This window comes from Alternaria atra (genome assembly GCF_907166805.1).
Source record: "Alternaria atra isolate CS162 genome assembly, contig: 25, whole genome shotgun sequence".
NCBI lineage: Eukaryota > Fungi > Ascomycota > Dothideomycetes > Pleosporales > Pleosporaceae > Alternaria > Alternaria atra.
In genome coordinates, this window is record NW_025091323.1 from 4,956,084 (window position 1) to 4,971,744 (window position 15,661).

Genomic DNA, 15,661 nt, shown 5'->3' on the forward strand with positions numbered 1-15,661 from the left:
TGGAAAACAAGGCATGTTGGAAACCTGGTGGGGCAGTTATGTGTGTAGCTTTGTCTAAATCGATATACAATGACCTTCAAAGTGCAGAACTCGGTTTCCATGACATGAGAGCTGGGGAACCTTCCGGGGGATATCCAAAGAAGTAGTGATTCGTGCGAGATCAAAAGCTTAAACTCGTCTGGTTATGTACTCAGGTCACCTTGAGTCACAAGCTAGAAGCCCAAACGTATATAAGCTCTTCTTTCCCAGCCATCTTTCCCACTTCCTCTACAATATTGATAATCGAACATCGAGGTCTAGAACTTCTTCAGAGATGGCCTATGGAATGGGAATCCGTCTCCACGAATTCATCACGCCAATGTCGCTTTCCCCAAACTATCTGCAGAATGGCCATGGGCAGTAGTAACAATCACCACGCGATGAGCTTTACACCATCTGAAGTGAACACAAAAAGTCTGGAATATTGCTTCCTCGTCACTCCCATCCGCTCATTTCATTTGCCCACGAAACAACAAGAACATATATGATGTGCGCTGGATTTGGCATCGAGCTTACCTCCAATTAAAGAACAGAAATCAGCTTCTCTCAATTTCGTGAGAAGCTTGAGCGAGATGTGTTTCGACTGGACGAAATCGTCGAGGAAAGTCGTGTCAGAAAGTGGTGATGATGATGATGATGATGATGATGACCATCATCATTAGCATAAGCGTAACAACAAAGCTTGACCAACGGATTGTGAGACGGAAAAAGGACCAGTCACTGGGGAATGGTAAAGCAAAAATGTTATGATTCTCTAGCAACGACTGTAGTATGATTTTCTCCCCTTTTTCTGCATACAATATCTGTGATAAGCCCGAGAGGGCAACAAGGAGTGTGAGGAATCGAATGCTGCTTCTTCGAGATAGCCCGTGAAGCCCTGCGTACTGCGGCTGGAGTTACCTGTCTTGTATTGTGTCCTCCATACAACTCCACAGGGCCCATATTAGGGTGCGAAGTCTCTGAGTTACACACTTGCCGGCACATGGCCACTTGTTGGCACGGATGCATGCGCTATGGCATCTGGAGGATAGGTACCTAGTTAAGCTACAGTACGGACTGATCCAATATCGATATTGGTGCTAACGCACTGGCAGTCGCCTTCTTTGGTCCTACCAACGGAGCGCACTGTAGGTCGAACGGCCCACGGTGAAGCAGATCTTGCCCCGTTGGGTGGAAGAGAGAGGCTCGCAGCCAAAACGTGGAATGAAACCAGTAAGAATAGTTCCTACGGTATCAAGAGACAGGAGATCAGTCGTATCCGTTGTTGCCAGTGCCGATCTGACTAGCGAAAGCTGTAGAAACGCTACGAGCATCGTCATCCTCGAAGCCACCAAGCCCACGAGGCAGGCCACGACCAGCACCGAAGCCAGTCCCGACGTTGGGGCCCTGGCGAGTGTTCTCTACGTAGCGGTTGAGACGGTCTGATTGACTGAGTGAAGTAGGCTTGTTATAGTCGTTCAGGCTCAAGCCAGAAAGGCTGATACCGCCTGGTGCATCGCTGCGAGTGTCGGTAAGCTCACTAGCGGCGACCGACTCACCAGCAACGCTTTGAGGCGCGCCGTTCTTGCCTTTGCCGTTGGGACGACCAGGAAGAGGCCATGACTCCTGGAAGTTAGAGAACATTGGAGGGTAGTTGGATGGAACACCAACACCACCAAGGGCAGATGAATGGACTGAAGAGACGTCGTCTGGGATGTAGCCAACAATGGAGCCATTGTCATTGTACTCCTGGCGAGGCTTGTTGCCATTGAAGCCAGCCTGGCGACCTGAGGTCATGGCATTGGCATGCTGGTAGGCCATCTGGTAGCGCTGAGGTCCACGGTAGGTCTGCTTCGGGCGGCTAAATTGCAGAAGCGAGACCTGCAAATTGGTCAGGGGACCCTCAACAAGGCAGTTGCGCTCCTTGAAATGGAGAAGGAGGTAGTGCCACAGCGGGTGCTTCGAGAGGACCTTGGGGTTGCCGAGGATGACAAGACCGTACTTGGCACGAGTCAGGGCGACGTTGAGACGACGAGGATCGCTCAAGAAACCAATACCTTGGTGGTCGTTGGAACGAACACAAGATAAGATGATAAAGTCCTTTTCACGACCCTGGAATGCGTCCACGGAGGCAACCTCGACTTCCTTGTAGTTCTCCTTCTTGAAGCTGCCTGTTGCCTGCATAGAGCTGACAACATAGCTGCGCTGACCTTCGTATGGAGTGATGATACCGATATCGCCAGGCTGTACACCAGCCTTGAAGAAGCGAGTGACAATCTTCTCGACGTTCTGGGCCTCGGTACGGTTGAGGTAGGATGTACCGGATGCTGAGATCTCTTCTGCGCCGAGGTTGGACCAGAACATCATGGGGCTGTCAACAACAGGCCAGGGGAAGTCGACGTCGCGACGGATGCGTTCCTGCATTGTGACACCATTCTGCAGAGAACCCTCGTAGAACATGTTTGAAGGAAACTCCGACAGACAGGGATGCATACGGTACTGGACCTGAAGGCGGATGGGAGAGCATCCGAGAATGACAAGACGCTCAAACAGGGATTGGTTGAGACCAGCTGTCGCGGCCTTCTTGTTCATGATGACAGGTCCAAGTTGCTGGTGATCACCAACAAGCACAACTTGCTTGCATCCGAGAACCAAGGGGATCATGCACTCTGGCTCGGCTGATTGTGTCGATTCGTCGATGAGGACAGTGCGGAACTTCATCTTGGAGAGACGAGGATCACCGGCACCAACACAAGTACAGCAGATGACATCGGCTGCGTTTAGGATCTCGCGCTCAGCTGCACGGGTGAGCTGCTTGAACTTCTTCTCATCTTGACTCGACAATTCACCAACATCGCTCTTGAGTTGGTTCAGCTTGTTGAGCTCAACATTGGTGTCGTTCATGCGGACTTGCTCGTGGAGGGAGAGGAAGCCAACGGGAGACTCAACATCCTCCCTAGACTTGGCGGTGACACGCACAGTCTTCAGCCCAGTAAGATGAATACGTTCGCACAGCTGGTCAACAGCGACGTTGGAAGGTGCGCAAACCAGGACTTGACTACCGCTGATCTTGCAGAGATGGTAGATGATGGTGGCTGAGGTAACTGTCTTTCCAGTACCTGGAGGACCCTGGATCAAGCTAAGCGGCTTCTGAAGAACGCTCTTTACAGCGTTGATCTGACTGGCGTTCAATTCGGGAAGACCTGGAACGCTGAACTTGCGGGGGATTTGAATCTTCATGGGCGCAGAAGCTACCTCATGACCGAGGAGTCGGTGGAAGATGTAACCAGACACGCTCATTTCGTCGATGGCAAAAGTTTTCATGGCATGTTGCATGCGGTCGAATGAGGTGGCCTTCCAGACGTAGTCGGCGCTGAAGTTGTGGGTGCACTCGGTAGGGACAGATTTGTGATCACCCTTAGTGCGCAGCTCAATCGTCACCTCGTCAGACTGGTTATTCGGGATCTTGATGACGTATCCAACACCTTCCCAGTGTGGGCGGAGTTCTCCTGTGTAGCGCAGTCGCATCTCGTCGCCGACTGCGAGTTTGACGTCGCCCAACTCGAGCTTGGGGAGAATGAAGCTAGCCGTGTGCTTGTTGTTCAGGGCCATATCCCAGCGAACCACAAGGTTATCCTGCGACTGCGACTCCTTCAACTTGCGGTCGTAGTCGGCCTCGATCTTAACTAGGGGACCAAAGACGTTCTGGTATTGGAAGGCGTCATCGTAGCGGAGCAAGACCTTGGCAATAACCTCCTCTTGACCAGCACCCTTCTCCAGGTCAGCAATGGTGGCATTCGCGTTATCCTTCCACAACTCCTCAAGTTTCGCAATAGTCTGGGGACTAAGGTGGCGAGCGCGGAGTTGCTCCTGGTCGGTCGGGGCAGGTACGAGCCATGGAAGGAAAGAGCGGTCCTCGATCAGAGGCTGCCAACGCGAGGTGTCCCAGTTCATGTCCTTTTGCGAAGGCATGGCGGCGCATGGTTGACGGCACAGGAGGACAACGACCGTGTCTGACTTAGCAGGGATGAAACCAAGAAGGAAGACGTTCTTGGTACCGCAGTTGTAGCATTCGAGCGTCGTGTCGCCGAGCGAGGAGGCGGGGTGGAGCTGGACTTCCTTGTGGCGGGCGCGAACAAGGTGGTTGATGATGTGCGAGGACGAAGAGTTGCCACGAGCGCTGCAGAACCACTTACTGCAGGCGAGACATTTGACGACGCTACCGGCGTTGTGAATACCGCAGTAGGCGCCTACCCCGGAAATTAGTATGCCTCCCATATGCTCTCTACCCATTTTCACGTACAAGCATGTGCTGGTAGTTCGACCTCAGCGTCTTCCGCCCGCATAGCAGACTGGCCATTGCGTCCACCGACTGGCATACTAGCCATGCTCTCCAGGTCGTCTTCATCGTACTCCTCGTCGTCATCCGCGCGCCGCCTACGAGAAAGACCGCCGCGGGCAAGGTCGCCGTCTAGGATGCCCTCGTCCACGTCGCCGGCGTTGATAGTGGCGGCTGAGTCGGACACCAGGTGGTTGCCCATGTGGGTAAAGGCGCCCTCCATGGTCAAGGTTCGCGCCGGAGGCTCTCTGGTTTATTCGAAATTCGTGGGGTCGAGACGAGAGTTTCGAGGGCAGTTGCTGCCGGAGGTGTCGAGAGTGGGATATGAGGACGTCTGCTGCTCACACCATTTCCAGCGGGAGATTGTGTGGTTGCGCTTGGCGTGTTTGCGCGTGAAAGTGGTTGGTGTGGCGGAGAAAGATTGTGTTTCAAGGTCACAGCAATTCAGCGGGGGTCGGAATATCGGAGCACGCGGCTTAGCGCACTTTCCACCCAAGGCAGTCGCTGCTTCCTCCGCAAAAGACTCACTCCATCTTCATCAAGTGTATCTCGTTCGAGTCTCGTCTTTCCTCTTCTTTCTTTTTGATACGGGAACATTGCCATGCCCAGACATTTTGCCCGAAACCCACGTCCATGGCAGCGGCTCTGTTGGACGTCATAACCAACTTCGAGACTCAGTAGTAGCACGACCTGCAGCAGAGCCGCATTTGTGGATCATCTATCCTAGTGCCAACGTCTTTCGTGCAAAGATAGTCAAAAGTATACGTCTTCATGCACATCATCTCATGAATCTTTGAGCCGCAAGACTCTGGCCAATGGTTTCCTCACATCTCCTTTCAAATGGAACGCTATCGGATATATCCGCAATAACAGCTCATGATGCTCACCTACTACCAGCCTTCTGGGATATTTCCCTTCATTTCACTGAATACAGTCGCATGTGCAGCAACAAAATGCGGCTGTCACTCAGGGATCACTACGTGGACACTTTTACCAGCAACCAAATTTGGAAGATCTTGCCTGCTTCGCCAAACCTCGTACTCATCCTGATGGAGTAAAGATGGTTGGGTTATGTTGTCAGGACTACTTACGTTGTCAAACAACGTACTAGGCCTATAACTCGCAGAACAACCTATCAAGGGCGCTCGATAGGATAATACCATCCGCAAGGTCAGCCCGCAGGTTTTTAACAGTTCTCTGATGAAGGATATGATATCTAACCCCCACGTTTGCGGAACCAGCTAGCAGCAATGTACCGGTACATGGCGACATATCCAATCCTCCATTTATCAAGGCTGACTACTGCCGACGCAATACTATACCCAAACGCCGAGCGCTATCGCCGGAGAGCATCCGAGTGCCCCACACTTACCCATTGGCGGTTTTGCTGCAGCCGCTGCAACCACATGGGCAAGCTCGTTATTTCCAGGAAACAAGGAAGCAACGTACCGTACGGGACTGGCCGAATGATCGATCAACGCTTGTTTATTTTATGCGGGGTACAGGCATGCGACACGACTTGCATATATTGTCCACCACTAACGTCGAATTCGAAGCTGCCTGCATATGCTGTATCAGCCAACCTACGATGTACTTCTAGAAGTGGTGGCGTTGTGATCAAACTACAAGCCGCAAGCTCACAACTTCGACAGCATGGCGCTCCGTGGGCAGGGACACAAGATCACGAGGTCTAGCGGTTTGCATTCACTTCGAGATCAGAAACAACAGAAGCAAAGTAATATGGCATTTGTGCCCAAAAGACAAGAAGTGGGTATATCTCCACAGATTTTGGGTATAAGAGCATCGCGGTATGACGTCGCATGGCTACGTGTACACGTCTTGGTCCACTCGGAGCTTGCCTCATCACTTCGCTGAAGAAGAAGACACCCAACTGCACAACTCCACCACAAGACGAAACCGGAGAAGTGAAGCAAGATGATCAGCTGGAATATACCAATAGCACCTAAACGCTTCAAACACCAAGCCATGCAACTGGCTCGAAACAGTCGCTCTAGAAAAATTTCCGTCAACTTAGTTCAACAAGCTCCGTCTTTTACAGTGTCGATCGCCACTTGAACCCTGGGAATTAAGCGCTGCACGTTGATTTATATTCCCTTAGCGGCACTTGCGGCTATGGTGGTGATGCGATATGCACTATGCCGACACATCTTAGTAAGCCTTTTCGCTATCCTGACCTACCGACTACAAACATCGAATCATGAAGAGTATTAGTCCATGCTGCAGCTCGAACCGGATCAAGTCATTTGATCAACATTGCATTGAACATACCGCACGTCTGCAAGCCTCTTACTAGTCAGCAGCTCATGTGGCACGCTCATCTCGCATACTAGACATAGTCGACAACTGAAGCGACAGATAGCACTGTTCAACTTCAGGCTTGCATAAGCTTGCACATGCATATACGGTCTTACTCCGACTTCGTCAGACGACAGCTTTCTGCACTTTGATCATGCAGGACGCCGCATTCGCAAGATGAGCAGCTCACCGGAAGATCTCAAAGCTGACCTACAGTCGACTATCAGTTCATGCGCATTCCCGCAAGAAGTACCACGTTGTTCAGCATCCGATCCACTACAGGTTCGCATATCCACTGCATGCCAGCTGCCGGACAGTGGGACCCTACTTTGCGACGAGTTTGATAAAGCAATCTTGAGCAACCGCCACTTGCGCCTGCAGAAGATCGTCGGCAAAGCCTACATACAAGGGAAGAAGAAGCATGCAGCCTCGTCACATAGCGACTTGATGTTCAATCGTAGTACGGCGCCACGTGCGGAAGAAGCCATATGCACGTTTGTAGCCTCGCAGTCAAGGAACACAGTGGATACCTAATCCTTGAAACCGAGTCGAGCGCGCTTATTCTACAAATGACGGAGGTTTACTAATTTTGCAAGGTCTTTACGTAGAAGTTTCTACGCCCCACGGAAGCGAGGTACCGCCGTACCAGCGCTCTGATGCTCTTGCGAACGAGGAGCTCAGCTTACAATCATCTTCACCGATAAACGACAGCGATACAATCTGATGTGAATCAGTTTCCGAACCTTCTCTTATGGAATGAACGCCTACTTTCAGCCTCGTGCATGCTGCAACCTCCGCACCCGTACGTGCGACATGACATGCAAAGAGCCATAGATAGTGCAATCGGCCCTACTCCATGTCGTACAGCATCGTAAACGCAAGGCACACCATCATCTTCCGCTGCTAACCACTACTGCCATCACATGCATACTGTACTCGTGAGAGAAAAGCCTCGGAGAACTATCCGAGCAAATAGACTATCGTCAATGGCGCATCCCATCCTTCTCAGCTCTGCACCTGCCACTCCTCGCAGGGCAGTCGTACATGAACACGTACGTACATGGTGGTCGGCCCCGCAATCCTTTCCAAGGACTTTTCAGGCGATCATATCAGTAGCTCATGAACAGGCGAGCCATTCATGTGGTTGGGAAGACACATCACTGGCAATGTCTCGCATATGTTCTGCATACCTCCCATCCCACATCATCTCCGACGCCCAATGTTGTCCTCAAGCCAAATATTATGCCCCAAAAACACTATGAGCGCAACCCTCTTTTTACCCACTACATGCGTGTCTTGTGTGCAGCTACGCGCGGGCGGGAAAAGTAGGCAAGTTAGCACCAAGACACATACAGTTGGCAAAGGCGCGAAAGCAACGCTCGGACACTACGTATTGCGCGCATGCTGTGTAACATACATACACGGGATGAAGCGAAGGTAGCTGCGTAGCATGACTCGGTACATGTACAAGGCCAAAGCTGCAGCACTGCTCCGTAGTAATTCACGGTGATAGGTCCCAGAAATAGGAAGGAAGGAGGGAAGGCGCGAAGGATTAGGTAGAGCACAGCCGCAAAAGACCAGAGTTCGCGTCACACAGCACAGCCGCAGAACTACTGATTTTGATTTTGATCGATGCATTAATACGCATGTATTACGGTTGTGTAACGTTACTATGGTGATCGGATCGTGCCGCGAGGCTGCGTCTTGGATTTGCTTTTTGGGTTGCCAGCCTCAACCGCTGCTTTCGTGACCAAAATTGTCCGTCATCCGAATGCGCATCTAGAAAACACCGTCGGTAACTCGTATCTATGAGTAATCCCACGTCCCCTTCAGCGCAACTCGGCGCCCAAATTTCCCTGTTGCCTCACTTCTCTGAGCAAGAGCCAAAAGCCCAGTCCAGCCCATCCGCATCTCCCGCACGACCGGATAGTGGCTTTTGCTCTGCGGGGAACAATCAACCCACACTTCCGCTGCCCGCCAGAACCTCGCATCGGGCGCGCGCCTTGTTTCCCAACCCAATTGCCCTACCCGTCCGTTCGCTGCAAATAGAGCCAGCGAGCGCCCGTTCCGTTGACGCCACAGCGGTCCAGATCGACACAGGCTTTGCTCCGTTGCTTTTTCGTACAGACTAATCACATGTTCTCCGCACGTCAGCCATAGTCAACTCTACGCGCATTAGATCATGATGTAGTAACTGTTTGAAACAAACAAGATGCGGAGAAAGTGTATGGTAATATGTGGAGTGCGGGGTTAGGCGGGCGGAGGAGGAGAGAGCATGTGTTGGCAGATGCGACTGATCATTTTACGAGCTAAAACACTGCAAGTGCGGAAAGTAAGGAGGTTAGAACGGCAGCTAGCCACGTCAACGTGGCAGGCAGGTTTAGCTAGATGTCATTTTAATTTACCATGTTGCCGTGCCCATGCATGTGGCGTTGCGGCTCCGACGAAATGGTTCGAGGCAACGTAGCGTGTGCTCTCGAGGCGAAGATCGTGAACGGCAGCGTCGATCGGGCTGCCAGGCAAGCCGCTTCAACCCATCGCCCCTTTCCGCCAGTATCCTCTCCTGACGTGGAAAGATTTTTCATCACCGTGGCCAAAGCATACAGGGATCGAGAATTTGTATGTATGGAAATTTGACTTCCAAATTCGCGCAATCGTAGCGCTGAAGCCGTATGGTATCATTTCTAAATGTTTGTAGAGTGGTATCTTCCTGACAATTAACCTAGGTATCCCACGCCATGCCCTGCCCATAATCCGCGCCAAGGCAAAGAGGTGAACATTGCCTTATGCACACCCTCCTTCCTTACAAGACTAGCATGCAAGCCGGGCCGGCCCATGTATACAAGTGAAGAGAAAAAATTGCACCAAACCATGTCCTGCATTGAAGCGAAATTGATCGTCCCCCAACAAAGCCACAGGCCACTGCCGGAAGGAGGAGACGAAAAAAAGAAAACAAACGAACCGAAAACTCAACGGCCGACCGACCCATGCGAAAAACCCCGCACTGCAGGCTCGGCAATTGGAAAACAATGCTATGCAAAGCAGTTTTATGTTGTCGTAGCGTCGTTAAGAAACTGCTGACAAAGGAAACAACGGAAATACAGGTAGGCACTTTGTACAGGGTAATGACCGAGCAATGAAGCTCAAGAAGCAAGTCTATGGGATATCGCCAAGATGCAGTAACCAAGGTCAAAGTTTGCTCGCCGGCAAACCATCCTTGTTACTTCCCCATGGTTGAGATTGCGCCGAGGACCAATGAGAAAACAAAGTATTGGTTGAAGAAAGGGTATATGCTAGAAGAGAAGTGTAACAAAACGATCGATGTCCAACAGGACAGGTGATCAACGATAACTTTTGAGTGCCGAGGCCATGTTGTGGTTCGATGAATATTCGATAGCCGTCGGAAGCAAGCTTGCCAACAATGTTGTTGAGCAAGGATGCGGTGTTCTGTTTGAGGATAGTGTGCGGGATTATGTGCCGTGGCCCTCACGAGTAGAAGATGCCGAACCAGAATGCCGTAGGATACCAGAGTAGACGTCGTAGAGAATGGAAATGTATAGTACAATTGCAGCCGACGACTCAAGCTGAGTTGACGCGTGGGGGCGTCGTCAGCTGCAAACAGTGGCGTCATGTTACAAGCTCGCACTATCGCTCGAACGTGCTGGAGCGACTGATAGAGTCTAGGTCGGATTCGCGCGACTCGCTTCTCGCGCGTTGCAGCTCTTCCTTGCGCTTCCTACGCTCGCTGGGCGCTCGGCTTATCAAGCGCCTAACGAAGCTCCGGCTCGCTTTGGTGTTTGTGGGTTCTTGAAGCGGGCTAGTAGGTTCAATGGATGACCCGCAAGAAGCGCTGGCGGAAGGCTCGGGCGCATCGACTATGTCCTGTTTCTTGATCTTGCAGAAGAGGGTGGAGAACAAGTATTGCTCGCCGTTGCTATCGTAAAGCGGAAGGTGGCGATAGCCTTGCTGGATGCTGTTGAGCTTGGCCGTGAATGTAGCAAGAGGGGCGTGGTTCGTGGTTCGTGCATCGAGCGAGTTCCAAACCGTCCAGCGCACGAAGACGAGACTTGGGTACCTGGTGGTGACCGTCATGTCGATCTCGTTGCCGAACTCAGGGTTGTAGCCATTGCCTTCGACGATGCGTGTTCGTTTGCGTAGAGGGTTGCCGATACCAGAGTGGCCGTTGCGAGCTGATGCGTCTTGTCCACCAATTCCAGTAGCATTCGCGCCCATATCCTCAGCGCAGTACATTTCAAATTCAACATACGGGTTGATGTTTGCTTCTTGTCCAAGACCGCGGGGTCGTGGTAGCTGTTGAGCTGAGATGATTTGCACAGTAAACTTGACTTCTTTTTTGGGTGCCTTTCTGTAGCTAGTGGCTGGGGTCTCTGGGTCGAGGCGGAGCGCTGCTGGCTTCAGCACATAGCCAGTGCGGTCTTCACCACCAGCAAACATGGCTTCGTTCAACTGCTGACCGAGATCGTAAGTTTGCCAGTTCAGTGCAGCCATCTGGACGCCCCGACGCCAGAACTTGAGAGGATCGAAGTTGGATGAGTTGATTCGAAAGGCGTGAGGGTAGACGCGCATTAGGCAACGCATGTTGTGGGCCTCAAGCAAGTGCTTCTCGCGAGCTCCAGGCTTGGTGAGCTTCTCAAACGCGCGCTCGTTGATCGAGAAGACATGGTTGAACGTGTTCGCGTCGATGCTGCCAAAGTCGGTGAACTTGACTCCTCTTGTGTAGACACCAAGGTTGCCAAGCTCTTTCGTGATGTTGCTAGTCTTGGTCTTTTTCGGCTTGCGACGGTCGTCTACTACCTCTGCTGTCTCGGCAGTGGTTGCATTAGGGCTATCGCTATCTTCAGCTGAGCTTACAGCTGCAGAGGTGGGTAGCGTGTTGTTTGAAGTTCGTGGTGTTGCCCAAAACGATTGGGATCGTTCGGGTGGGCTCATTGAAGGTGGGCTAGAAAGAAGAGGCGAGTCTGGCACAAGCTTGTCGTTCAGCATCACAGGGCGCGACCAAGGAGAGCTGAAGCTGCGCTGTCTTCGTGAGGTAATCTCACCCATGAGAGCCCTGGTATCAATCTCATCACCAGCAGCACGCTTGACCTTGATGAGAATTCGGTGCTTCAGCTCCTCTGGTGTAGGTAGTGACTGCGACTCAAAGTCTAGCGGCTGGAGCACCAGCTTGTCGCCAAACTCCTGCATCATGATCTTGACCATGGCGGATTGTTGAATTGGAGAGCAGTGCACCTCCAGTGAGAGGATGACTGGATAAGGTGACTCTGTGAAGGCATACTTGTTGATGACCTTGATGGTGTCTTGGAACAGGATGCTCTTGGTCAAAGTTCGGCCGTGCATAACGACAGGGATGTTATCGGCGCCATCCCAACAGTCGATCTCAAGGCATCGGCAGCCCTTCTGGAGCGCAGTAATGTACGCCTCTGTGCTTGATTCGCCTGCGACCTGGCGGCCAAGCAGGTAAGTGTTGTGGGAGCTGGAGATGAAGTACTCGTTCAATGGCCGATTGAGTTCTTTCGGCTGGCCGACTGGCTTGAGGATAGAGTTGGAGGCAGATGTTAGGTAGGTCTGGAAAGCAGGGAAGTTCATGGCCAAGGGCAACGGAATGTCCCCACCTTCAATCGGAGTAGCAGGCATCCTGGGTCTTGTCGCGCGCGCAAACTTCTCGAAAGTGTTTGTCCAGTGTTCGAGGTCTTCATTCACGTCTACGCCTTGCTCCTGTCGCAGAAAGGTGAAGAAGGTGAACCTGTCCATCTCGATTTTCGAGCCAGACGTGTAAGTCTTGTAGATGGCCTTGATATCTTTGCGCTCCTTGAGGCGTCGGACGAAGTACAGAAATTGCTGTTGGTTGAGTTTTCCAGCGTCCAGAGTATCGGCTTTTGAGAAATAGGCGCGAAGTGTGGCTTCGGTGCAGTTGATGTGCAAGCTTCGGCACAGCTCAACAGTGCTTGGAAAGTCGAGAGACTCGTCGCCTTCGCCGCGCTTCTTCATTGCGCGTTGCCAGACAAGCTTTGCGCTTTTGTCGGCGAAGCCCAATAAGCCGGCCATGAGGTCGATACGGTTGCGTGACACAGACTCGAGTGTTTGAGTCCACATGTTGAAGATGCCGACGTCGGGCGCAATCAGGTGCATTGTTCGTATCCGGCCTTTGGAGCGAGTTGTGTCGGTGTATACGATGGTAAACCAGTAAGGTGCCCAGTTCTCGGATAGGCCGCACTCCTCACGGTAGTGCTTTGCTTCCGGACCTGAGCGGATTTCCTTGACATCATCGATGTAGAAGGCTTTTGAGGGCCGCGATGGATCCCAGAATACCTTGGCCGATTCCAGATCGAGGCGCAGGTTGATCTCCTTTTTCTCCTTCTTGGTAATCTTCCTCAAAACGGTGCCTTGCTCGAGGCGGGAGTTGCGTATTGGCGCGACAACTGCGGCATCTGGTATCGAGCTGAAGCTGGGGGTCGGGTTGGAGATGCCAAGGCCATGCATGGGCTCAAAGGGGTCTTCTACTGCTTCCTCCTCTTCAAAGGCGTCGAAGTCGGACATGCCAGTGTCGACATCGGCGGCAGTCCTGCTGTCGCTGCGACGGCGCATGATGACGGGGCCGGAGCTCTTGTCACGTAGTGCTGAAGTGTTGCCTCGGCGGAAGCGGCCTGGAATGTTTTGCGCGCCCCGGCTAACTCTGCGAATCAACCCCGGTCCCTTTCCAAGGGCCTCGGCCATAGCCGAAGGCGAGGATGTGGGCGGCGACTGAACCGGTGGTGGAGGAAGGAGCGACTCTGGCAGGGTGTAGGAGGGAATGGCGGGCAACGACGACGAGACGGGCACCATGCCTTCAGGAGTGGATTGCAGGGAGCCATTGAGGTACGAGGCCGTGAGGGCAGGACTGGCACGGGCGGGAATGTTGATGGCGCGGGCGTAGCTTGGCTGGGGTGAAGGCATGCGCGGTCGCGAGTAGACGTCGTGTAGCAGCGACATGGTCGTGGTAATGTCACGTACAATCAGGTGAAATCGGGGCGGGCTAGTAAATCTTCATGGCGCAGGCAATGCTGAGTGAGAAGGAGCGTAACGGTGAGCGGGCGCCACTGGATAATAAAAGCAGACAGGATCAACAGCCTGCTGGGTCCTGGTGGAAAAGCTCAAGCTAGGAGCTGCTTCGCATCGTGAGACTGACGGAATGCGTTTGGGCTATGACGAGTTGGGATTGGGAAGCGCGCGCTGCGCGAAGATGCAGACGCAGGTCAGCTGGGATTACTGGAGAATCTACTTGCATGCACGATGCATGGATAATTTGGGATTCTCGAGTACTCCGGAGCAGTCGTGGGGGTTGCAAGCGATTCGGCAGACCAGGGCGGGCGAAAATCAATCAGCGCGTGGATTCGATGCTGCAGGAAATGCGGAGAAGGGTGTGGTGAGGCAGCGTATCGTCAGCGTCGTCTATTTAGTCGTTGGTGGTGTGAGCGTGGGAGGGTTTGACGTGGACGAAATGTTTCTTTGTAATTGGTGGTGGTGCTGGATAGTGCGAGGAAGGAGTGGGCTGTAGGGCAGACGGAGTAGTATATGGGCAACGGCTGCGCTTGGCGGCCTTCTTTAATCCAGGAACAGACAAGGCGCACACCGAATTTTCAGCTAAATCTTACAAGCACACAATTATCCCTTGACTCCTAGTCATTCGGGCTTCCATCCGCCTCCGCTCAATTCGGGCTCCGAGGGCACTTCCCTGTTTGTCTCCTATCCTAGCGCTGGACAATGAGAGCCGCGACGCTGGTTAAGGCCCCACTGAGCAACGGTGTCCTGTATGACGCAGCCCATGGTTATCCTATGTACGGGGTCCGCCAATCATAGCCGGCGCACACTGAGCCGTTACCGTCCTGGCCTGAGAATCATCAGGCATCCAGGAAGCACCGAGGAAGCATATGCTGGAACAATGAACAAGAAAAGCGCATGCACTGCCCTGCTGTTTGTCCATTGCCGATTGCACTACATCAGGCCCATTCTCACCATGCCGTGCCTTCCGGCGAGGGCATGCAAGGCTCAGTCAGTAGCAGAAGCAACCCCCAAGGCCCTGATGTTGTTCGGTTCGTTGGCGTCGATCAATTCTTTGACTCACCGGTCCTATTGCGCTGGTCCTACGATGGCTCTGTTGCGAAACCTTGATGCGTACAGGCCTGCTTGATAGCATTGGCTATACCACAGGTCGTCATGTTTGCTACATGGTATCCGCATTGCCGACTGCGCGCCGCGTTGCTAGTCTCTGACTGGTCTCTCGCGACAATACGGTGTGTCCGAGTAACACGAAGCAACCAGTGTACTGCACTCTGCTCACCTACAGCACTCGGCAAGTAGCGGTCATGTGCAGACGAGTATCTATCAGACAGGCCATCCAGCGAGTCGCATCCGCCGAGCAGGCGCCCCATGTGTGGCGGTGACATCCCCCATCGCATCGTCTCACACGTGGCGCGCGGGCAAGTGAAACCCAAGTGCAAAGCCGGCACAACGGTACCACCATCATAGGCCGTCGCTGACGGTGCAAAGTCAGGGATCCGCCGTCGACTCACTCTAAGTTCCGTTGGCCCCTCAATTTGCTGCAGCCGACTCGGCTGCTTCACAATTGCAGCACGTACCGCTTTTCCACGCAGAATGGCGCGACAATGCTGTAGGCGTACGCCCAATGCTCGTATCCGCATCGCCCTACCCGCTGCGAGTCGCGTGATAGTCCCATAGCCGTACCTAAAGTTTCCACGCCTTCGAGAAGGAAGGATTCCTGCCCCTGACGCCTCACGCCAATCATGCCACCGCCCCCGCACATCAACCGTAGTGCCAACGTGCCGGGCTTTCCAGCTCATCCACAATGTCCATGTGACTTGCTGGCGGTGTGATGCATCTTTCTTCATTGTTGCGCTTTGTCCAATCGTTTCTTTGTTACTGCTGTATTTGGAGTGACCTCTCTCATGCCTTGACTGTGTCTCCAGCGCC

The 15,661-nt window shown here is 52.9% G+C and overlaps 2 protein-coding genes across 2 annotated transcripts; both read right to left on the bottom strand.

Moving 5' to 3' along the window:
* Positions 1 to 1,287: 1,287 nt before the first annotated feature.
* Positions 1,288 to 4,580, bottom strand: ALTATR162_LOCUS6720 (uncharacterized protein; the record flags this gene model as incomplete). The annotated part of the gene is made up of 2 exons (XM_043314342.1): positions 1,288 to 4,268; positions 4,322 to 4,580. 2 exons carry the CDS (start codon positions 4,578 to 4,580, stop codon positions 1,288 to 1,290), a joined length of 3,240 nt encoding a protein of 1,079 aa, XP_043170277.1.
* A 5,738-nt stretch (positions 4,581 to 10,318) lies between these two features.
* ALTATR162_LOCUS6721 (uncharacterized protein) lies at positions 10,319 to 13,663 on the bottom strand (the record flags this gene model as incomplete). Its single annotated transcript, XM_043314343.1, has 1 exon — positions 10,319 to 13,663. The coding sequence occupies one exon, from the start codon at positions 13,661 to 13,663 to the stop codon at positions 10,319 to 10,321; it is 3,345 nt and encodes a 1,114-aa protein (XP_043170278.1).
* Between the last annotated feature and the right edge of the window lie 1,998 nt (positions 13,664 to 15,661).